At 27.9% G+C, this 25,690-nt stretch overlaps 1 protein-coding gene across 10 annotated transcripts in view; it reads left to right on the forward strand.

Annotated features, from left to right (window-relative positions):
* LOC142328448 (uncharacterized) overlaps positions 1 to 25,690 on the forward strand; it is a 191,911-nt gene that overhangs the window by 128,391 nt on the left and 37,830 nt on the right. For all 10 annotated transcript variants that reach the window (XM_075372223.1, XM_075372219.1, XM_075372225.1 and 7 more), the window contains 6 exons: positions 3,335 to 3,496; positions 4,363 to 4,512; positions 5,650 to 5,814; positions 19,720 to 19,956; positions 20,799 to 21,044; positions 23,369 to 23,607. In XM_075372223.1, coding sequence (XP_075228338.1) covers positions 3,335 to 3,496; positions 4,363 to 4,512; positions 5,650 to 5,814; positions 19,720 to 19,956; positions 20,799 to 21,044; positions 23,369 to 23,607 — 1,199 coding nt within the window. The remainder of the gene's footprint in view (positions 1 to 3,334; positions 3,497 to 4,362; positions 4,513 to 5,649; positions 5,815 to 19,719; positions 19,957 to 20,798; positions 21,045 to 23,368; positions 23,608 to 25,690) is intronic.

A 25,690-nucleotide genomic window follows, 5' to 3' on the forward strand; every position in this document is an offset into this window, starting at 1 on the left:
CCATTGTTTTTATTGTGAATCAGTTTAGATATAAATATCAATAATGCATTTTCAGTACTTTTCCCCTTTCCAAACCCAAACTGATTCTCGCTAAACAAATTTATATTTTTTACTATAATATAATAGTAATAGTTTACTAACCGTCATTTAAGTTTCTCCAATAATTTTGAAAGGACTGGTAATGATTCAATAGGTCTATAGTTACCTAAAATTTTCCTATCATTACTTTTAAAAATACATAAATATATATTATGTCAAACTGGCTTTTCAGATTTTTTTATGATTCAAATTATTGATGTACTGTTATAGAAATTGAACTGTATTTATCTTTTTTCAATTGCTGTCAGTTTTATAATGGAAGTACTTAGTACAAGTAGAATTATTACAGGAATTTGTTTGCTATATCAGAGTGGAATTTCATTGCTCTCATCGATGTCACCCAACCCTCATGTTATTTTTTATTTAAAAAACTATTTTATTGGTAATGATTTTTTTGTGACTATTAATTAGAAAAAAATAAATGGGTAAATAGTTATTCACTTTTTTGTATCAGACTTCATATTGTGTTTTTACTTGTGTTGTTAAATAGAATTGAAGAGGTTAAATGAAACTATGTAGCCAAGAACTATTTGCTGTTTTATTTGGAGAAGATTGTTTTGCTGTAGAACTTAAACACTGGTAAATGTCACAACTATTTAGGGGCTGATTGATATTTTAATAGTCGTCCTCTGCGTAACAATTAAATTGGTTATTTTGTTTCACAGTTTACTTTATAATTTGTTTATTAGGATCAATAAAAACATTGTTTGATTATACACCAAAAATTTATATATCATCGATAATATAATAAGTATTGCGATGATGATGTACAAATTTAAATTAGGGTCAATCAATTTGAAGTGTCTTAAAAATACATAAGCTGATTGATTGACCAGTTTACAAAAAATTGAAACTTACCTGCTTATTTCCTACATGCTTCAGGACCTTAAAACTATTTGTTTTTAATTTTTTATTTAAGCAGATTACCTGTGGCAGCCATTTTTGTTTCATTGTGCATATGTATTTTTGTGATTGCAAGGGTTTATGGAAAAAAGCCTACTAAAAAACTACTATTTGTTCTGGAAGGATGAAACAAAAGCAATTTACTCATATTTTATCAAGGTAAAATATTTGTTCAGTTGTTTATTTAACTGTCTTTTTTTTCTATGAGAAAATTACCAGTAAAGTTGAACATGAAAAACTTAAAAGCGATGCCATTTTGACTCGCTAAATAAGTGCTCCAAGGGGGTTTCTTGTCTTCTTTACACGTTACATTTTTTATATTTAGCCCCAATGTTGTTGAAGTTCACGTTTTCAATCCTTTTAAAATAGTTTATTTTTAAATTAATAATAGGACTTAATTTAATGATAACTTAACCAATACCAGTAACCTAATACAATTTTGATTCAAAACTGCTTATAAAACTTACCCAAATTGAGATTTCAATGAGTAGCCTACATCTTTTTTCAAGAATTCATTTTTATTTTTATAAACACTATCAAAGAAAAAATAAATTGTAGCAAAATGTTAATTATTCTTCAATGAATTAGCCTGTTTTTGTAGCAATGAAAGTTTATTATTTAGTATGGTTAACCAATAGGTTTGATACCTCTTTTGAGAATGACCCATCCTAAGTTCAATATTGTGATATGGGGCAATATATTGTGGTTGGTCTTTGCATTCATGTAGTTCTTCGTTCTGCTGAGAAAAAAATACTTTTGAAACGGTTAACACAAAGAGACTTTCTGGGAACTAAATTTAAATTTGGAAAAATGTGTTCTTTAAGAGCTTGCTCTCTAATGTTTTATCTGTCAGTTAAGTTATTCTTAACTGTTAACAGAACTGTCCACACAGGTGACTGAATTTTGACAAAAACCTGTTTCCATGATGTTTACAAACACTAGTGACATCCGAATTAACGTGTAAAAAAATCACTAATTTCCCAAATTTTAATGAGTTCTTTTAACACTGTACCATACACTGTTTTACGACACTCTTCATTCACATAAATTCTTATGGAAATTGTTCTCCTATTGTTTTATGTGAAATTACTTTAAAATAATGGAAAAATTTAACTGATTTTAAAATTTGCCATTATAATATTAAGTAAAACTTATTTTCATATAATAAACATTTCTAAACACAGGAATGAAATTTGAGACACTCAGTAAAGATGTGAACAGATTATTGTCTAATGTCAGACTGACCAGTTTGAAACCGCAATGCTAAATGATGCACAAGCATAAATTAGCCTGTTGCAACATGAATTTTCCTGACTGGAAATGACTTACAAGTGCCTGTCATAACATGAACACTGCAGTTGGATGGTTCAAACATGTCTATTTCAAGACAAGAAAAGAGTATTAGAGTATTTATTTAGCGAGTCAAAATGTTACTGCTTTTAACAGGTTTTTCATGATATTTGAGAGGTTATAACGTTTTTGTTATTACAATACACAAGAAACTTTTTTATTTGCCATACACAACTACAAAAACAATTTCAACAACAAAGTTGTTGAAGTTTTAAATTTTTATCACCAGCCTCTGATTTTCATAATCGAAGTTATTTGAAGCCAGAATTTGAGTTTTTAAAAAAAATTAATTTTCAAAAATTCATAAAACTTTAGGGGTAAGTATATCACCGATTAGCATTATTTATGGTAAAACTACCAACATATACTGACATAAAAAAATAATTCAAACTGTGTAAGCCATCCCTGCCTCTTGAAAAAAATTACCAAAAGTGAAATTTCACAGTTTTTCATGTCTAACTTTATTGGTTATTTTTTCATAGAAAGAAAAGTGATAAGTAAATAAGCCACCAGACCGATCTTTTACCTTGAGAAAATATGAATAAATTGCTTTTTGTTTAATCCTTCCAAGACAAATTGTTTTTAGTTATGATTTTTTTTATAAACGCCTATAATCAAAAAAATAGGTGTGCTCCATAACAAAAAATGGCCGCCACTGGTAAAATGCTTAAATAAAGAATTTAAAAAATATAGTTTTAAGATACTGAGACATGTAGGAAACAAGCGTTTAAGTTTGTTTCAGTTTTTTTTTTCTAATTGGTCAAGCAACCATCCTTGGGTCACTTCAAATGGATTGACCCATTAATATACATGACTTTTCATAGTTGAAAAGTTTTTCAAACCCTAAAATGAACAAGGTTGATCTTAAAGTTAATTTCTCTTTCTGTTTTTTTTTTTTTTTTTTTTTAATCCTATTCATTTTAGATTAGTTTTTAGAATATAATATTTATTATGTGTATCTCTTTTTATGGTGTTAATTTAGAAAGCAAAACCAAATGATGGCGATCCATCGTCTAGTTCTGATGGCGATGACCAAGCCGAATGTTGCCCGATATGTTTCCGTAAACTTAAAACTCAAGAGCTTGGTACACCAGAGGCCTGTGACCATACGTTCTGTGTACTCTGCTTAAAAGAATGGGCTAAGGTAAATTTTGGAAACATTTTTTATGAATAATCTGCAATACAAATTTTTTTTAATATGAAATTTTAAAATAAAGGAATTTTATTTCGGTTATTGAGATAATATTTTTAATATTAATATTTATTAATATATTTTAAGAAAATATTGTATAAATTTTCATCTTTGCTAATGTGATGAATGAATATGAAAAATGATCAGCTTAACGCCGTTTACATTGATGGAATGCAATCTGTTTGTTATGAGTTGATGTTTGACATATTAAGTACAAACTCTGAATTTTCCATTATACTGAGTATCAAGGGTTTATTGTAAACCGTTAGTGAATTTAAACATTCTGTTTAAGACTGTTGTAGCTAAGATTGTGGTTTTAATTTTTGAAATAAAAGGTTTTATTTATGAACTTGAGTATTAACTTCAGTTTAAAATTTCTTCTAGCTTTCACTAGTTAAAGTGGACATTTTATATTTTCATAAAATTTGCTTGTGTGAGAACTGTGTTATTAAACTTTGTCAGGTTTTAATCACAATAACATAATTTTCATCATTATATTTTCTTTTGCGATCAGAAGCTGGCTTATCGTCAAAAGTAGTTCAAATGATAATTTAACACTCAAAATGACTTAAAATGGTTCTGCATTTTAAATAAATTTGTGAACAGTTTTGAAGCAATTTTCTTTTCCCTGTAATCATTAACCGTAGCTCTTTCTTAAAACTGAATTTAATAATTTTTGTTTGCCATGAATGTACTTATTTTATTTAAGTTTCGTATTAGTATTTTCCTTTCTAATACGTGTACTTTTATTATTGTTTTCCTATATTATCTGACTTAATTCGTATCTTATTCTATTTTTTATTTTATTTTTTTTGCAGAATGTTAATACCTGTCCTGTGGATAGGCAGCGGTTTTCATTGATACTTGTAAGAAGATCTCTTGGTGGTAAAATTATTGGTCAGATACCAGTTGAAAATGTTGAACCACCACAAGGCAATGCTATTGATGATGATCCCACTTACTGTGAGGTTTGTTTCTTTTTTTATCCGTGATTACTTTATACTATATTAAAGACTCATCTGAGAATTTGTAACAATTTCCTTGAAAAATAACAAATATTCATAAAATATCATTTGCAAGCTTTATGTGAACTATAGCAAAAATTATGCTTTCTATTGTGTACACTACATGAACTCACTGGTCTTAGTGACAGTTAAGTTTCTTGTTATAAGTATTATATACTTTATACTCAATTCTGTTTGAGGTGTAAAAGAAGAATGTTGTCAATCAAGCAGGAAAGAGAAGGCTTTGGCTTGTTAGAGCTGTGAATATTGCTGTTGATTATGGAATAAATAAATCTACAGTTTTTGCATTTTGTAAACTTAGTAAAATATTCAGTATGATGCTAAGTTCATATAATTTTCAGGATAAATTTTCACTTTATGTACATTTTTGTATATAGTTTTAAAAAAAATTATAACAGTGACATTTTAGCATTTGCCTAATTAGTAAAAAAATCTACTACGATAAAAATTATACGTGCAGTAAATTTAAAAATAGTTCAAAATTTCTGTGGGTATGGCATTGAAGAGTTTCTATATATACATGGTAACACCTATACACATAGGAAATGGTTTTCATGGAGTAATATATATTCTGAATATATTTATTTTAATTAAATACGTGATTCGTTTGTACGAATTTCATTTTTCCTTAGTCTAATTTAAATGAGGAATTGTCTGTTCACAATTAAAAATGTATAATCGCACATAAAGAGAACTCTAGTAAATAACTCTAGTGCACTAATAAATTATTTTCTTGATGTACTAGTTTGGAGCATACAGAATAAGCGGTTGTTCAATGCATAATATCTACATCACAGGACTCCATTTGGAAAAATCTACCTGTACTACATTTATATGTAGATATACCGATGAGTAAATGTTTGAGATGAATACATGTTATTGTTTTGTCGCGTAGGTTGTAGTAGTAGTAGTTTGTTTATACTGGTTCCTTACTGCTGAAGAATGCTTTATTGTGTAAACTTGTAAGAAAGTCATTTTTTGCTTAAGACCAATTTTGTAACCAAATACTTCGGTTGTGTGTGGTGCTTCCTTATAGCATGCCGTTCGTTCAATTTTGTTAATATAATTATTTATTTTCAGATTTGTGGAGAATGTGATCGTGAAGACAGAATGATGCTTTGTGATGGGTGCGATCTAGGATTTCATCTTGAATGTCTAACGCCCCCCCTACATACAATACCGATCGCTGAATGGTATTGCCCAAGTTGCAGTGTGATGGGTGCACTTGGAGATCATATAGAAGAGGTGCTCTTCTCTAATTATTATTAATTTTTTAAATTATTATTTACCGTGGTTTTTTCACTGCCATTATTTTAAGTTATTTAATTCGTATATAAAATCTTCTGACAGTTTTTTTCTTAAAAAAAAAAAAAATTAATAAATAAAATTAAAAAAATTAAAGTCAGTTAAAATTAATTTTAAAGTTACTGTTTAAGTAAAGAAAACCAAAAGCATGTAAAAAAAATTAATGTCAGTGTAAAGTATTGTTAATAAAAAAAATTTTTTTGCTGTTATATTGTGAAAATTATTTCTAAAATTAACTAAAATTGCACCATATTTTTGTTACGGTACAGTTATGCTTTTGCTGTCCAAAATTTGTAAGATTATTCTAACAGGAAAGTGTATCTCTGACAGATCATCTTGATGATGCAGAATATTTTCTTTTTTTGTTTGGCATTAACCGTTATCTGTAAAAAGCAATCTCTTCTTTGACCAAAGGTTTTAATAAAAGCACTGGCTGTAGTTAGTGAATGTAATAATGTTTATATGTTCTTTTCTTTTTTTTTTCTACTATTAGTATTTCAGATTTAATTATGTTGTAGGTAAAATGTTACTTACTCTTACTTACTTTTTCTTTAATAATTAGAAAGGTTATATATAGATTAGGAAGAACTTTTTTTTTTATTGTTTGAGTTTTTATATATAACTGATTTTTCACCTTTCTAACCTCATTAGGTAATTTTGTTTTAATCAAATCATTTACTTAAAGACTGATACTTTATTTCAATCAACTGTAATTGTTGTAGTATGTATTTTGGATACAGAATAGTTTCTAGAATTGTATTAAAAAAGATTAGTCAACTTTTTTCCAATTCACTATTTTTTCAAGTACAGCCCTTGAAAGAAAATGTGGTCTTTTCCAGTGCATGATGCAACATCAAAAGATTTAAATAAGATCTAGGGTTTATTCCACTGAGCTTTTGGTGCTTTTTAAGCTATCCAAAAAATTCTGCATCTGAGTGTAGAAATTCTATGGCTATGAAAAAAACCGTAACTGAAACTGTTGATTTAGTCGTGCTGTAAATGTGAGAAAAAGTCATGGAAGCTGGGATTTTACTGTTGATCTTGTTCATTACAAATATTGAGAGATTTGAGAATTTAAATAACTGTTAGCTGTAGCCTGATCAAAATGATCATCAGTTTTATATGCATTTTTGTTTATTGTAGATTCTTTGTCAGTTTTTTATTTTAAGTGAACTACAAATGTAATGTTAAGTTGACATTTTTTCTATAGGTAGATCTTGGTGGTTTATTAAAATATTCCATATATTGTTAATATCTCATTTAATGGCAAATTTCTGTCCACTTCTCTTTTGATACATTTGATTTCATATATAAAGAGAGAAAAATATTCGATTAATGTATAAAATACCAAAATTCCATTAAAAAAAAGAATTATGAGTGCTGATCTACATTGCTTATAGCTTTGAGCTCTAAGAACATTTGGTTTATTCTATAAACCAACAATTAAAATCTCATGTCATATCTCTAGCTCTTTTCTGATATTTTTTATTATGGATTTAAAATGCTTTCGTATGCTTAAAGCATCTTTATGTATTCATGTAATATTGCAAATTTAATATCTTTTTACCTACATTTTAAAATAATTTGATATTTAAAAAAAAAATAGAACAGACGTAATTTAAAATATGTGGAAATAAAAATAATCATGCTCTTGTATTACATATCAATTATTACTAAATGATAGTAATGAAAATGAAATATAATTTGTGGAAATTAATGGAATACCTATTACTGTAAATTGCTTTGTTAAACTAAAATTATGTTACTGTAAAATAAGTTGATAAAGTATTAATGTATAGATTGTGACTTATTTTAAATTTGTAAAAAGTGCTTGTTCTCAAATTACTTTTTGCACTAAATCGCCTAGGCAATCTATAATCACTTAGGCATATGAAGATTATTCAGTTATGTGCTATAGTTTACTTATTTTCTAATATAATTGCATAGAAATTTAAAAACATTACAGTCATCTGCTGTCATTTTTATGTCAACAAAAAAGAAATATCACTGTTGGGGTTTAAACCTCTTCCATGAAGTAATCGAACAAGGTAAAAGCAGACAAGAATTATTATTTAAAACAGATTTAACAGAATTCCCTATTTTGGTTTTTAATGGTTTTAAGTACTGAAACCATGAGCAAGCTTTGCAGAAATTCAGTTTCATGACTTTATTCAGTTTTAACCTCTACAAATATCTCATTAATTTGTTGATGTACCAACCTGCCCGTAATTAGGTGACATAATTACAATTCTCTTTTATTATAAGCTATAAAATTTCAAATTACCATTGATTTATGAACAGGTTATCTAATTCTGATGCAATTTTTTGCATCACTCTCATCACTTTTTTTTGCCTTTATATGCCACTGTGAATTAATTTTTTTTTGTACCCTCGTAGCAGTTTTTTCATATTTCTTAAAAAAAGAAAGAAAAGTAATTATGGTGTACCATTCTTTTGTTGTTTATATCCATAACATAGTAACCTTGCAGATATTTAACAGTTGAAAAGACCAAATAATTTCCATATCCACTAAGTTAATTAATTAAAGCAGTAGTTGGAGTTTGAAAGTAAATTGAACTGTGTGTGTGATGCTCCTCTCTGTGTTGTTGGTAGGTAAAAGATGTTTTCTTTGACATGTTAATTTTGCTTCATATTATGAAATGTACATAACTTCCATAATTTTTACAGACACTCCATCCTTTTTATTTTTTTAAACTGATCCTTATAAGGTCAACACACAAAAAAATTCATTGACTATCATGAGATTACCGGAAATTTTGCTATTCAGTGCAAGATCATTTAATTACCAAATGTATTTTCTCTGGGGGTTATTTTAATTACATTTTGAGTTAACTAATAAATCATATTAGGAATCTTTTTATTGTATATGATGGTAGTTGCTTTTTCAAATACTTTGATGTATTTGGTAACCTTTTTTCTTATATTCATTTTTGTTTGATTTTATTACTAATAAAAAAAAAAGTAGAACCCGTTAACTAATTAAAAATTATAGTACTTTACTTACGTTTTGATGTGGAGCTGAATTTAAAAAAAGAAAAAAATAGTTAAGAGGAAGAGACATCGTGTTTTAAACTATTGTAATATGGAAAAAGCTGCCATGAATGTTATAATTTTAATTGAACAAGTCTTTATTTATTGATATCTTTATTATACATAAAGAAGTGATTATAAAATTTGACAGGTTTTATTTTAGCGCAACAGTTTGTTTAAAAAATGTTTTTGCTAAATGTTTTAACACTTCTTAAATTTTCAGTATGTAATTAACAGCTGTATATTGTTGTATACATAACTGTAATGGAAAAAATGTACAATGACATGCTTGCATTTCAGAGCTTTATTTATTAACTAAAAATTCTTGGTATAATTAATTAAAGCTTTGCGCCTTTTTCCTAGCAAGTTATTAATGTTGAAATTATAATTTGTCATCAAATATTTTGGGTAGAAGAAATTCAAGCAATAATTTAAATATTAAGTTATTATTGTATTGATTTTTAAGCTTAATAAAAACATAACATCTAGTTTCCATAAATACATTAAAGATTTTGAGTTCATGCAAGGTTTATCTTGTTTTTTCTACATTATGTGTTTACATTTGCTTAAACGGTCTAAGAGGTTTACTGATAAACACCAGTAGTAAGGTGTTTGTAAAGTATTCTGCTTTTGTAGCTTATTCTGCATTTAGTAGTCCAAAAATTTGACCTGTGGTGGGTTAGGAATGAATGAGTTTGGTTATGGGGAATATTTAAGATTGAATTCTGATTAAAAGAAAATAAATTATATTTTCATATAGGTTAAGTAAACAAAAAGCTAATTATAATTTTTATGGGATCCTAGAAAAGACAGAAAATTGGCTTCTATAATGACCTGATGATTCCTTAATACCTTGCACATCTCAGACAATAGATCCTCAAAATGGATAGATGTGAAGTTAGGATAAAATTCGTGAGGGCAAAGTCACATTTTATAAATCGAAGAGTTACACTCTACTGTATTTACTGATTTATTTCTTACAAAACAAACTAAACCTTTTCTTATGTTTCCTTCTGGCTGGATGCGTTGCTTTACGTTGTCAATCCCTTAACATACTGAAACAACTCTTAAATTTAATTTTGAATTTTAAAATAGGTTTACATCTTTAGGAAATTTTAATTATTTAATGTTTAATTATAATAGAATAACTTAGTGTCGATAGATATAGTTAGTTGTCCATTGATGTAAAAGCAAAGCATTGTGTTTGACTAATCATTCAGTAGAATTAGATGACTGTTGACGTAGAAATTTTTCTTTACACTGAATACAATTTATTGGTATTAGAATGTGTTTGTCTTTGTAAGTTTTTCGTAGTGTAAAATATATTTAAATAGAAATATTCATTTCGTACAAGCTAAAGCTCTGCTTTATTCACCATTATTATCTTAAAAGAAGTCTTCTGTTGTAACTGCATTTATTTTGAAATGTACGTTACATAATTTCCTCTTTCTGAACACTTTGAGAAAATAATTTGATTTGTGTGTTGTGTGATTTTTTTTGTCAGATCTCCATATGGTTTCAGATTGTTATACCTTTAATTTAATTTTTAGGGCCATGAGAACGGTAAGAAAACACCAGGAGATTTTATTGAAATTTTTTTATAAAAAATGGATGGGTAATACAAAAAAAAAGTTGTGAATTCATTCATTGTCTAGAGGTCGGCAATGCAGCGCCTGTGGGTACCATGGATGAGGTTTTTATATGCCATCACTATATTACACACTTACTAAGCCCAATAACCATATCGGCGTTGCATGCAATATAATTTCGCAAGGTCAGTGTCAGCAAATAGCAATCAAGGTCATACACTGACACACTTGCTATTTTGCATATAGGAATATTCTCACTTTTGATAAATTTGATAGTATGTTACCCCATTCCGAGTGCTATGTATTTTGAATGTTAATATTATTGACTAAATTTTATTATTTACATATTATTAGTAACCATATAGCGTGAGATAGTCGCGCAAATACATATCGTATTGATTAAACGGATTTTTATAAATAACCCATAATGAATAATTGTAAAAGAAAAATAACTTGTTTTAATGTTGACTGGGAAGAAGAATATTGTTTTATTGACTTTAAAGGCAAATGTATCTACTTATTGTGTAATAATAGTGTGGCACCCCAATAACTTTTCATGCACACCCCCAATAACTTATGAATTTATTTTTGCACCCTTACTGACAAAAAAGGTTGCCCGACCTCTTGTCTAGATAATCCTTAGATAGGTTGTGCAAATTGATGGTAGACATTTAAATATTTATTTGTGCTGACAGATAATTAAAACTTAAATATCTAAATTTTAATGAATTCTCTGTTTATCTGAACATTTATAATATTTTAAATTATTTGATATTTATCATAATGATCATCAGAGCTGATCCTTATGTCTTCTAAAATTCAACTACATGAGTAAAGTATATTCAAAAAATATCTGATGTAGGCCATGAAAAAAAAATAGCTTACATAGTGGCTTCTGATCATAGTGTCTTTCAAATTAATACCCCTTTGACTCCATACACAGAAGCTATATCCTTCCGTCCCAAAAACATTTTTCATAGTCCTCTTTTGAACAGATTTTTGTTGCATCGGTTGTATTACCTTCTCCTAACTGTCAAACTGGTAACCTTTCAGTGGTATTTTCAGCTCCAAAAACAACCATATTTCACAAGGTCCCTGATAAAGCTGAGGAACTCTGTGGTTAACCAGAAATCCAGGATCAGACATGTGATGAATTTCGGGTGTGTAATCTTGATGCAACTATAACTTGCACGGTTCCGACATGTTTGATCGCTCACATGAAACTATTACGAAACTGATGCAGAACTCCGGATAGAAGTGTTTGGCCTTCTTATATATACTTTTGATCCACAAATCTGCTGCTGGAAAAAATCAGTCTGCATCACTTTCACTTGGCTTTTTTTGGCCTCTGGTAGGATGGTGATTTGCACTATGACAACTGATCTTTTTTCTCTTGGTCAGACTCATATATTCAATACGCATCGCTAGTTATCATGGTCTTAGGGATTGCTGTTGGTGTGTTCTAGCTTGTCCTGTGCAAATTAAAACAAACCTCTTTTTGATAAAAGTAAAATGAAAGCTTTGGCACAGGTTCTCTGTGTCACTCTGTGCATACCCAAATTGCCAAATTGTCCGTTGAAATTGTGTGAATAGAACCATCTGTAATCCCAATGAATTTACAATAATGACATCCCAATGAAGTCAGCCAATAATTTTCCATTATCAGTATGCACATACCCCGTTAGTGACATTGGATTTTAGCTTGTTGTCATCCTACTAGTATTCTGGTTATTCAACTGAAGTTTGGTCATTTTGAAAACAATTTATCAGTCTTTAGTTTATGTAACCTCCATAGTCGTTTTTGAACTGTTTTGCTTTGGATTTCACCAAGCTTTTGGTGAAGGAATGGAATAATTTTGTTCATTGAATTGTATCATTTTTTATAAAATGTGACAAACAGATGATACAATAAATAATTCAGTTGCTAAAATTTCACACATCTCTAGTGTATTTTTTGCGACCCAGAATTATATCAGATTATTGTTTATGTTAAATAAACCATTCCAAAACCATAATATTCTTATTTATTTCTTCCTTTTCTCAGTAATTTGTATCTCTTCATTTTATTTCTAATTACTATCTGAAGGAAATGGTTAGAATGTTGCACTAATTTATAAGAATTTTGCAATTGTTTTTTTGAGCAGAAAATGTTTATATACTATCATTTATTGTAATTTTTGAGTGAGAATGGTTAATAATGAATTTGATGAAAAATGACTATAAAGGTAAGTATAAAATATTATTTTTTTAAATTTCAATTGAATAGCTATTATAAAAAAAAATTATTTGCTAGTTAAAATTATGAAAACTTAAGTTCTTACTTAATTCACATTTTCTGATTTGAGATCCACTTTGAATAATTATTATTTTAATTTTAGTTCAATGGATAAATAAAATAAGATGTAAGAATTGGGACTTGTAATTTATCTTTCTTTTTTTTTTTAAATATAAAACCCATATTCCACATTGTTAATTTTTGTTATTGATATTAGTTTGTAGTTCAGTTGCTAAAAATGAAATCCAATCCCAAAACTTTTGTTATTAACAATTCAGTTATTACCTATATATATTGCAGTTTTTCTCATATTAGTTCATTTTTATGTGTGATTTAAAAATATTTTTAAATATGTATTTAATAACCTTTAATTTCTTTAATGATTCTGTTATTGAAATACATATTCCAAAAAGCATTTTAGGGATTTCAGTTAGGACTGGCAGATTTTAAAGGTTGCAAGTTATTTTAATCTCACACCAATATGAAGTAAAAAATGTTTGATGCAAGTGGTATTTTGGTAGTAGTACTACTCCAATGTATGTATATTCAATAAAAGAAAAAATATTTTTTATTAAAAAAATATATAATTGAAAATTAATATATATAAAAATGTGTAATTTTTTTTAAGTAACAAATATTAAAATATTTACAAATATGCTTTTATGATTTTGCACATATTGAACTGTAAGTAGTACTTAAAGCGTTAGTTTACTAATTATAAATATTTATGCTTATTTTTCTTTTTATATTTCTATTCTACTTTGCTACTTTTATTTTCTTTAAGAATACTTCCGATTAATAAATCTTAATAATTAATTCTAGAACTTATTCTCTCATCAATTAAAAGTAAAATGGAGAAGACTGGAAAAAAATGATATGGCTGAAACTAACTGTTAATGGTACAGATCATGTAGTTTTAATAGTAAAAATATTAATAGAATTATACATAAAATTCATAACGTAAATTAAAACATTATACAACACTTAGTAATATTAGTAAAAAGTAAGTAAATATTTAAAACTTAAAAATAACATACAAAAAAAAATATAGCAGTATTAATAATAAATTTGAAAAAATATAAGACTATTAAATTTATATTGTTACGAAAATAAGAAATCTGTTTAAGAAGTAAAAGCTAAATAAAAGTGATTACTTGTGTGCTACAATTACGGAAAATTTTAACAAAGAAATAAATTTAACTAGATTAAATTTGGGTTTATGGAAAGTAAAATTATGCAAAACTAGTTGAAATTAAAATATCATATTGAAATCTTAAAATGCTTCATACTTAATAATAAATGAACAGTTTTAGATTAGAAATAATTCAGATTTGAAATACCTCTGATTAAGGTGGATCCCCTGATAATGCATTAAGGCAAAATTAAATTTAACAATTTTGTAACATATGCTTTTTTTAACCAAAATAACTTAGAATATTTTAATCAATTTATTGTTGTTTTAGCTGTTTAAAAAATCGTATTTACCTTTTTGTAGAAACCTCTTTTTTAGTAAATGTTTTTCTTCACCTACACCGATTTTACATGTGACATTTGATAAGCATTCATGACATACCAATATCCTGCAAATCCTTCTATGGATTTTAAATCTTTTTTATGGGGAAAAAATAACGTGATGACTTGTTGAATCTAATTTGCATATTTGCATTTACTTCCTTATAAGTATTCATTTCAGTCTTTAATTCATTTGCTTACTTGACAGTTGTAACTAATCTGAATTCACATCAGCTTTATCATTCTATGTTGACAAATATCAGTCCCTATGTACCTGTACAAGGTCTGTTCTAAAAACAACCAAACTTTACAGCATTATATAATTAATCTCCTTCAAAGTTTTTACCTTTTTGTTATACATGCTTCTCTCAATGTTTCATCCATCTTAATATAGGAAATTAAAAAAGGAGCTGTTGCTGGCTGGGTTCAGGTAAGGGATGACCTATTGAATGTTTTTTTTTTTGCAAAACCCATGAATTAGTAGTTGCACATGGACCGGGTCATCATCGCAGTGAAAAACCCATAAATTGTCATACAAAAGTTCAGGTCTTTACTCAATTCTTCAAGAAGACGTTTGATGACTTCCATGTAGTAGTGTAATTTGATTGTCTACCCTGCAGGTAGAAACCCATGGTGAATGACTTGGATGCCTTTTTTGGTCTCAGGTTAATTTTCCAGCTCACCGTAATGAATGATATTTTGTTTCTACATCATACCTGTACACCTATGTTTCATTCCTGTTTTTATTAACTGAAAGTTTTTGTCTTCATTTGGTAGATTTTAAGTTCCTGTTATGACAACACAGTTGTCATAATGTAACTTAGTTACATTATGCATTTCTAATTTTTCAGTTAGGATTTTATGACATGAACCCACCAAAATCTTTGTCTTGCTATTTCGCATTAAACATCAATCTGACCTAGCCAAATCGTTTAATTGATATTGTGGGACATTTACATTGTCTATTTTCTTTCTGGACGTGCATGGTGGTTGTATATTCTCTTAAGTTTTTAAAACACTCATTGTGTTAAAACAGTGTGTTCAGATCAAAGAGATTTCCCTGTAAAACTTTTGAGAATCATTTTGTGTGCTAGTAAAAATTTATTGCAACTTTTTTTTTGTATAAGCCATTCATCTAATAAATAATCATCGATGACCAAAACAAGAATACCACCTACATTCAGTGAAGAATAACACCTACATTACCCTTGAAGTTATCATAATACACACATGCAAGTAGAGGGAGGGATTTTTTGTCTGTTATTCTGTTAAGTGATGCCGGTTGCACTTCTCAAAGCACATAACTCTGTAAGCACTAGAGTAAAGAAGTTTGGTTATTTTATGAACAGATCTTGTAATCTACGCATTTACTGAGACAAATATAATTGACAGTTATAGATTATTACAATTTAAGTTGCTCTGATTATTGCCTCTGGATGTTGGACAAAGATACAAATGATGTGATTTTTTTTTAAGCTAAAAACCCATTTTGATCTAAATCTCTTAATTAAGTTTTAATTGTTTTTTTTTTAAATAGATTTTCATGAAAATAATTTTTGTGTTTGTTTTATTCACAAAAACATTTTTGTGCTGGAATCTGTGTAGCTCAGATGTTTTGCAGTTTGTTTATAATTCCTTTTTTATATTCCTCTTCGATTGTTTAAATTTGGAATTAATTAGTATAAGAAGTAAATTGACTTATATTAATAGAGAAATTTTCAAAATGTTAATTGACATCATTGCTTTGGTCATAGATTCCAATCCGTGCTGGGAAACTATGTCAGAGTTATTTAACTTAATCCACAGCAGTTAATCTGTTAACCTAATTTTTGCTGTTGGCATTTCATCTTTGTTTCACATTCTTCAACTTTGAAGTAGATTTGTTACAAACAGAGCTTAGATTCATTTATGTATAACAAAGTGGCACAAAGAGTTAAGCTTACTTTTCATACTAAAGGTAAACAAGACACCGCTTGAACAGGGTTATATCTTCAAGTGGTGTAACTCTGATTATGTCTCTTAATACAGGCCTTAAATCAACAAAGATGTTAAATATCTGATAAATCTTTTGAATATAAGTGTAAAGTAAATGCCTGTTTTTAATAATTCTCTATAATACTTAATAAATGCAGAGTTGAATCTGTGGATCAAGAATTTTTATGTTTAAACAGAATTGTAATCTGATGTTGATGAAACCTTAATATAAACAGTACTTTATGCTGTAAATTGCATTATATGGTAGCATTATATTTTTATTAGTCCTAGTGAATGAGTTAATTGTTGTGTTTGACTTGCACTGTAATCCCATTCAAGAACAGATGGGGTGCAACATTGGTTAAAAGCATTTAGTTTTTTTTTTAAGGAAAATAGCTTTTTACTTTTGAACTGTTCCGCTTCAGAAGGATGAATCTTCTGATTAAGCCTTTCTTCAGATAACTGATTTTCTTGTAGAGAAGTTACATTTGAATTATAAGTAGAGGATGTGGGTATCAGTTCTGTAGTTAATATGATAGTGTATGGCCACAATAGCTACCGGTGATCTCCCTAAGAGCACCAGCAGGGGAAAAAAGCATGCGAGTAAATATGTTACTTACTTCTGTATTTTTAAGCATTTATTGAAAGAAAAAGACTATTTACTACTACTGTCTTCTTTTTATTTTTCTTTGTAATTTTTTCCTCTCTGTTGACATAGATTTCTAGAAGTGATTAATATGTATTTATATACTTGTATTATTTTTTTTTTGTTTTAACTTTTACTGAAAATTCATTATCATCTTTACCGAGTAAAAAGTCCAATTATTACAGTCTTTTTTGCCAACATCATTATCAAACACTTGTATAATTTTCACAAGTTTTTTTTTATAAGAATTGCATGTTTTTGTGAAATTTATACAAGTGCATGTTTGTAGTAATTTAATCACATTCTGTCAGATTTTTATAAATTTCTTACAGTGGGAAGAAATTTAATTATTTTTACCTGTTTATATTGGTTAACATGGAAAAAAGATCAAATAATGATTATCACTTAATATAATTGAGGTTTAGTTAGCTACATTAAATGAAATTGTCTGTTAAACAGTATTCTGGGACAGGCTATCCCTCATAATCTGTTTTATTTCTACACTCCTTTTAATAGCCTCCTTAATTTTATCTAGCCACCTTTTCTATGATTTCCTCCCATTTACCTTCAGTTTAACCTGGTTGTTAAGGTCTTTCTTATCCCATTTCCTATGAGCACCCTAATTTCTGCATTTCTTATACAGTTTCCCCCATCGGTCTTGTTTACAATATCACTAAGAAAATGTTTTATTTTCTTAACTTGTTTTATTTACTTTTGTCCTGCCTTTTAGGAACCTACATCTCTACACCTCATCAGAAACTGCATGAAATATACACCTTCTGTAAGAGTTCTCTACATCTACTTAGTAGTTCTTTTCATACTATTTTCTTTCTCATAAAAATTTACTCCCCTCTCCTGTATTTTTTCTATCTCCATCAATCTTCCTTTCTTATATCAGCTCTTATCCTAGCTATTTAAAATATTAATTACTATTTCAAGAATTCAACATTTTTCTTTCTTTTGTGGTTACCGCAAAGGCTTCCTTTTTCTTACTTTCATTTCCAAAAAAAAATCTGAAAAGAAGGTCCTGTAATGCATAAACAAGATTCATTTACATATTTATTCATGTGAAAAAAAATTAACTTTTAACAGTTCCCTTGTGTGGTTGGAAAATTCTTTTGGTATGATTTTATTTTTTTAATCAATCACATTATCAGAAATAATAATTGTAATCAAAACTGTTTTTAAATAACTTTTATGCGAACTGTAGAAATATTACTGACTACAATCTATTTCATTTTTTATTTAAATTAATAAGTAATAAAGATGAGAAATGAATTAGAAAAAAATAAAGATGTTAAAAAGACAAATTTATTTGTGATTTTATTACTGTAAGTGTTACAAGTACTTACGATTTGATACTTTTATCCTCATTAATTTTCTAAATCTCCCATTTTTAAGAGCAATCAATCCAAACTTTTCTGTGAACAACAATTTGTTTTACTATGTATGCCTCTGGTGTCTGATGGTGGTGATTCCAAAACCTAAAAGTATCAATCAAAGTGCCAAAATACAATTTAGCAAAATATTACATGATATTCTTTGGGTATTTTTTTGGATTCTTGGAAATTTTCCACTTGCAGTGAAACAACAAATGTGTTTATTTTAGCTGTAAAAATCAAGTTATATTCAAAAGTTGAATAATGATCAGTAATATTTATTTAACTAAGGGGTAAACTTAAAAACCTTTTTTGTAATTTGGAAGTTTTTATAATAGATTTATTTTAAGGTTTTTATTTCAGACTTATTTAATACCCACTTTTAAATACTGGTGTATGTACCTTTATACACATTCTTACTAAATTTTTTTCTGACATTTATTTTTTAACAATAAAAAAGAGAAGAGAAATGCTAATCTTTTTTTTTAATCCCCCCAAGATAATTTATCCAGTTACTTAAATATTTTTGTATTATTGTAAAATATATGGCTGATAAATTTTAACCACTGTTATTAAATCTCTATTTTAAATAAAACAGCAAGTAAATAAAATTGTGTTATTATCTTATTAATTAAAGACTTAATATATCTGAACATTGTAATTAAAAATATATTTGGATGTTATTTAGTTGAGTTTGAATAGATTGCTTTATAATTTTTATTTATTCTGAAATAAACTCCAGCTAAAAAAGTTAAAATTAAAGATATTCATAAATGGAGGAAAATTATTCTATTTCAATTTTTTCATATACAGAGCGCAGTTTATGCATACACTTGAATTATGGAATTGTTTTTAGTTTTCATTTTAAGATTTGTTGTAATTAATTAAAATACTTTTACTGAAATTTTTTTTAAATATAGCATCCTTATGTAAAATTACTAGAAATTAAATAAAAATATGTTTCCTAAGTAGGCAATTATTAACTATTTAAGGTATTAATTGAATTGTTAATATTGTCAATTATTTTTCATAAATCATTACAAATAATAAAACAGACACAATCTAAATTTTATTAATGAATAAAAGTTACATTAAATCTAATACTGATGTTAGAATGTACACCTTGATATTAATTTCCGCTGCATTTACTCCTGAAGCGGTAATTAATTTTAAAAGTATTTTTTTCAACTCTTGACTTACCATACAATACTACAATGTACAAATTTCAGTGCAATTTGATGTTTTATTTGTGCATTTTGCAGATGTTCATTTTTAACCTAAGTAAACTGTAATTTGTTATATTATTGCAAACTTCTTTTTTTCTTAAAATAAAATGATTACTTTAATGTCTGATTTAACAAATTTAAATATTTATTCATAAAATGGAGGGTTATAAGTTTTTTTTTTAATTTTGTAAAGGTGGTTGCTGATTCAGATGAAGAATTTGGTGACTATCTTCCAAGAAGACGACTAAGAAACAGTGCTAGACGAGTTCATCATTTGAGACCTGATCCTAGTCATGAGTTATCAGAATCTGATGATGATTGGAATTTAGCTGCAAGATCCAGCATAAGACATCTTCAGCGATTAATACCTCGTACTAGGCAAAGTCAACGTATTATTGCTCTAGTAAATTCTAATAATTTTCAAAATGAGGTCAGTAATATTTTTATTTACATTATTAGCAGTATGTGACTGTTATGCTTTTAGACTTAAAAATAAATAATTTTAGACTTACAATAAATCACATCATTGATATTGCAAATTACAGGACTTCAAGAAAACAAAGGTCATTTGTAAAAATGTAATAGAATTGTACGTTTAAAAAGCTTATGGTAATAAAAACTTATTTAAACCTCTATACATTTTTTTATGGATGTTTTAACACTTTTCAACCAAATTTTTTAAGTAGTACTTGAGTAGAACACAGAATAATATAGACAATAACAGAATTTTTAGAGCCAAGTCCTATCTGTTCTTAAAATTGTTTTGTAATTTTTTGATCAGACATTGTATCAAAAATTTTTGTATAAACATATCAAAAGCAAGCTCTTAAGAAATTCCAATTGCAAAGAGAGTTAGAACAGACTGATCTTGTTTCCATGTAATAAAAATAAACTATTTATATAAACGATCAGTATATGCCGGCAGAATCAAGTGTGTAAAAAGTAATTGTAATGAAATTTCCTTTATTTTCAATTAGGACCAAATAAGTGTTCAATTTAGGGAAATTATAATCTTGTCCGAGAGGCGAATTTAACAAATTCTGTATATTTAATATAGTGAAAGTTCAACTCTGAAAGTAGCAAGTATAGAATTCCATTTTCCTAACTCAATAGACATTGGATTTTTTATGAAAACAATTTAAATTGTAAATTGTTTTCATGAAACAGTCGTAATTTTGAATTCAAAAGATAATTGATTTCAGTTATATTAATTTAAAAAGATATAAGGTATTGATGGGTGATTTGTATTATATTATTCATTTTTTATTTTAGTCCTCGGCAAATGATGTTGATTTTAATGAAGATGATAGTGAAGAAGATACAAATTCTGCTGTTACAACTACACAAAAAGGTAATCAAAAGAAAACAGGGACACCAAGCAGTCGCAGGAAACCTAGACAGAAGAGAAGAAGGAAAAGAAAAAACTGTAGATTTAAAATTAAATTAATAACGACTGAAGAAGGTGTTATTGAAGTGAAATTGCCTAGAAAACGGAAGAAAAGATACAGGAAGAGAAAGGTAAGATTTCTTTATTGGAGAAAAATTTAAAGTTTTCTTATTAAATTATTTATTTCAAACTTTGGTATAAATGTGGTGGTGTGCTATAACCAAAAAAATTGTTTTCAAGTTTTCTAAATGTGACGTTTCTGTTCCACCAGTTATAAGGAATTAATGGAAAATGTAATCACCAATATTCAGACATCTTTCTTTATCTGTTTAGCTTCCAGAACCACCGTAAGGTATTACTTCAGAGAATGAATGAGGATGATATGTACGAATGTAATTGTAGTCTTGTACAGCCTTAATTGAAACCCAACCGCCAAAGAACATCGGTATCCACAATCTAATATTCAAATCCATATAAAAGTAACTGTCTTTACTAGGCTTTGAACCTTAGAACTGTAGACTTCTAAATCATCTGATTTGCGATGACAAGTTAATCGCTAGACCAGCCCAGTGGGCAATATCCAGACACCTGAATCTAGATTTTCATAAACAAGATGCGAAGGGAATTAATTGTTCACTAATTTAATTAAAAATAATTAATTTCTAGTGTAGTATGTAAAAATAATAAGTTTTAAAATAATAGTTATAAATTTTTGCAACCATTTTAGCCATTTCAATCATATCTCAGCTGTTTATCAACCAATTTTAACAAATGAGTTCACTTTATTAATGATAAATGGCTTATTATTTTATCTAATAAAAATAATTTGATAAAAATATTAGTAGACTGAATAGTTATAGTTCTATATTAATATTTCCAGACCTGGTAATTACTAACTAATTTTAATGGCTGCCATTTTGGAATGTTTCATTTATTTTGAAGATGTTGTTGGGTACATGTAAATTTCATTAAAATTTCTATATAAGAATAGAATACCATTTTGTATTGTCTTGATAAACCAAATTTCTCATTAGTTTAATCAAAACTCTCCTTTCCTTCATTACGATTTTGCTATCCCATCTATAATTAAACACTTAATCATAAGGTTGTTCCCCCATTTAATGTAACAAATTACTTTATTTCACATTTACCAAGAACTCAATTGGGAATTTTTTTATGGATATCAATTGAAACAAGTATTCATTTTTTTTTTTTTTATATTAAGTAAGACTTCTAATAAATTTTTGTCCGTCCAAATACGTTTTAACTGGAACACCAGTAAACCAGGGGATTTGTAATAACACTTTTTATACATAATTTTCTTCAATTCAACTTTGTAACATGTATGAGTAAATAGCTCATTGCCTTGTTTTACAGTGTTATTTATTTCACTGTAAAACATTTTGGAGGTAAGGTTCTTTGTTGACGTGAATGTTTTCTCCTGTAAGCCACCACATGAACTAATTCTGATTTCATTTTTTCACTTCATAAAGGAATTTGCTGTGGTAGCCTCTTTAATTCTTTTTTTTTTTTTTTCATGTAACTTCTTTGAAGATATTTTTTAAACAAAATATATCACTTACAAGGGTGATTACAAGATACTTTTTAAGTTGAACAAATTCACGAAAAATTATATATTTTTTTCATTTTTTCTCAAGATTGCTAATATGAATTATAATGAGATGATATCACACTAATATCTTTCTTATATTGAATGTATTTTTATTCTCATGTAGAAATTTGAACTAATAATTCGGGTTAAAAAAATTCAATCTTTCAAGAGTCTTTACTTCATGCTCTGTTGCGATCTCTTTGTCTAGTTGCTTTTCATTTTTATTATTTTTATCCAATCACAGAATTCTTACATTTGTATCTTTTTTAAGTATGTTCTAAGATACAAGCCAATTAATTGTTTGTTAGTAGCTATGTTTTTAATTTACTGCAGAGCTCTATTTTTAAGGAAGAATTTTGTAGCGCAAATTTTTTTTTATATTAAATATAAAGTTTACTTTATTCTTTTCTAATATCAGGTATGGTTTGAAATTACACAGTTTTGTTTAGATAGCGTAACAATCTTATTAGATTAAAGAGGTAAATTAACTGAATCAAGGTTTGTTTTGGGAAACTTAATAATCACATCAGTGTTGATTTTCACTTTTAATAACTGTATTTTTAGTTGTACTCATTTATCCATAATTTTTATAAACTAATTTTTTTTTAGATGTCTGTATTACAAATCTCAAAAAAACATTGGTTAAAACAATAAATAATTGCTTTATATTAAAGTAGTGTGATATTTATGAGAGAATTATAATAAAGATGTTAAAGTCAGCATTAAAAATTGAAATCTTCATCATATATTTGCAGTTGTTTATTCATTTGTTCAAGTACCTATTAACTTTTAAATGTTATATTTTCTATAGATATATTTATATTTTCTTTTTCTTTTTTGTAGAAAGCAAGACAAGGTGCTGGACATCCAAGAGTACTTCAGAAAAAAACTGTCAAGGAACGTCTTGCAAAGAAATTAGGGATTATGTGCAATAATCGTAGAGGATCATGCAGTTTTACTGGTTCCAGCCAGAATGAATCACAAACTTTATCACAGCCACAGTCATCTCATAGTTCATTCAGCCAAGCGATTCCAACTTTAGATTTGTTTGGCAGTCACAATCGACTTGATGATTTTTCTGGGTATGTTGTAATTGTGTTATGAGCTCTTAGGTCAGCTCTTAATGACAGTAGTAAAATCTCATTCAGATCCTTCTTAACTTTTCTGCCATTTCTCATTTTCATAATCCCCCTCTTTGTTAAAACAGTGTGTCCATTACATCACACATACTCTGATAGATTTCTTCCACTTATGTTCCATCACATTAAGTAACTTTTGTTTTGTTAACTTTTCAAATTTGTACAATCTTTTAAATTATTTGATTTAGGTAAAGTTCTTTAAAATATATTTTACTGAAAATATATTATTAAATATGTCTGTTTGGAAATCAATGAAAGTTAAATTTTTTCATTAAAAAAGAGCTAAAATAACAATAAATAGTGTAATTTGATTTTTTTTAATGGAGATGTTTATAAGATCTTAATGATTACAGACAAAAATCAGAATCCTTGACATTTTTACGCTATCACAATTGGTAATTTGGTAGGTCATTTTTGGTTATTTTGGGAAGCAGCACCCTGAGAAGTGTGTACAGACACAATTATAGTAGTGAAAGAGCATTTAGTTTTCTGCCAGATCTGGAAGTTTAACCCAAATTATCATCCTTCAGTTGATGCAGCAATACTCCCTGGTGGTGGTCCTATTTTTTCCAGTTAGTTTGTGACCACCACACCACAAGAAAAAAAAAACTTAGCCATGAATTTTCCTGCTCGTGGGGAACTTAATTTGCTTCCTTTGGTGCACTTTTAGTTGTTTCATATTGTGTTTTGTCTCTGGTGTGTAATAATAGTGAAACTATGTTTAAATGTACTACTGAAGAATGTTGAAAAAACTCTGCAGATTTGTGTTTTTATATAAGTCCAAACCCTTCAAGTAGTATTCTATCAAATGCATTTTTGTTTAACTGTTAAAAAAGACACAGTACCTGTCAATCAGAAAGCTTCTTTATATCCTAAATATTATGTAAAATGTAGCAAGACGGGGTCTATCAAGATGTTTGCAATGTCTGCAAGTTCATGTACCTTTAGTTGGTAATCATTTAATATATCATTATGAATTTTTGTAATGATTTTGTTGGTAGTTGGGACTTTTTGGCATCCTGAGCATTCGTCATCTTTGTTTAAATTTAGCCATCCATTTTTTTACTATTGAAAATAAAGGAGGTGAATCCTTTAAAATAGAATCTATCTGTTTTTGTATGTTTGTCAGGACCTTATTAAACTAATGTATTCCCTAACGGCTAAAAATTCAATTTTATCCATTTTTCAGGAAAGTCAAAACTAGCTGTAATCGCCACAAATGTGTGACTAAACACACATGTCCCAGCAGGCCATCTAAAGGATCGTACTTTACAAATATGGAGGTCATTTGGTCATACTTACACCATCTTTGGGTCAGGCCAAGAACTTTCAGAACATTCCTTCTAACTTACCATTAATATCTGGTATTATTTTTTCATTTGTTAAAATCCTTTTACACAGCATACGAGGTCTGTATATAAAGTAATGAGACTAGTTTTTTTTTACTGCCAAAATGACAACACTGTAAAGTTACTAGTAACATATGGTTATATGAACAGCTGATTTATATTTTGTATTAATACTTTAAGTCTATTGTTGCCACGTGAGACATAAACAAAACTTTTCATGAAATGAGTTTTTGTTGTGCGTTAAAACAAAAATGAGTGATACTAATTATAAGCAAAATTGTCCAATCAAGTTTTATGTTAAAACCCTGTGAGAATGCTACTGAAACTTATTTAAACTTATTAAATTGAAAAAGTCATATGGAGATGACACTCTGTCACCAGCCCAAGTTTTTAGTTGGTTTAAAGCATTTTCAGATGGCCGGGAATCAGTTGTGGACGATCCATACTTTGGAAGATTGTAAACGTCAAAAAGTGATGACAGTGTTGAGCGAATTAGAGACTTTTGGAGTATTTGTCTACAGGACAGACTGTAAATCAATATGTTTACTAATAAATTCTTGACAGACTGGAAAATAGTTGCCCACGTGAGACCAGCCATCAAAGACAACTGGATGTTGCATTATGATAATGCAACTTGTCACACTGCAGTCTCAGTTAATGAGTTTTTGGCAAAGGAA

This window comes from Lycorma delicatula, chromosome 7, assembly GCF_047948215.1.
Source record: "Lycorma delicatula isolate Av1 chromosome 7, ASM4794821v1, whole genome shotgun sequence".
Lineage (NCBI taxonomy): Eukaryota > Metazoa > Arthropoda > Insecta > Hemiptera > Fulgoridae > Lycorma > Lycorma delicatula.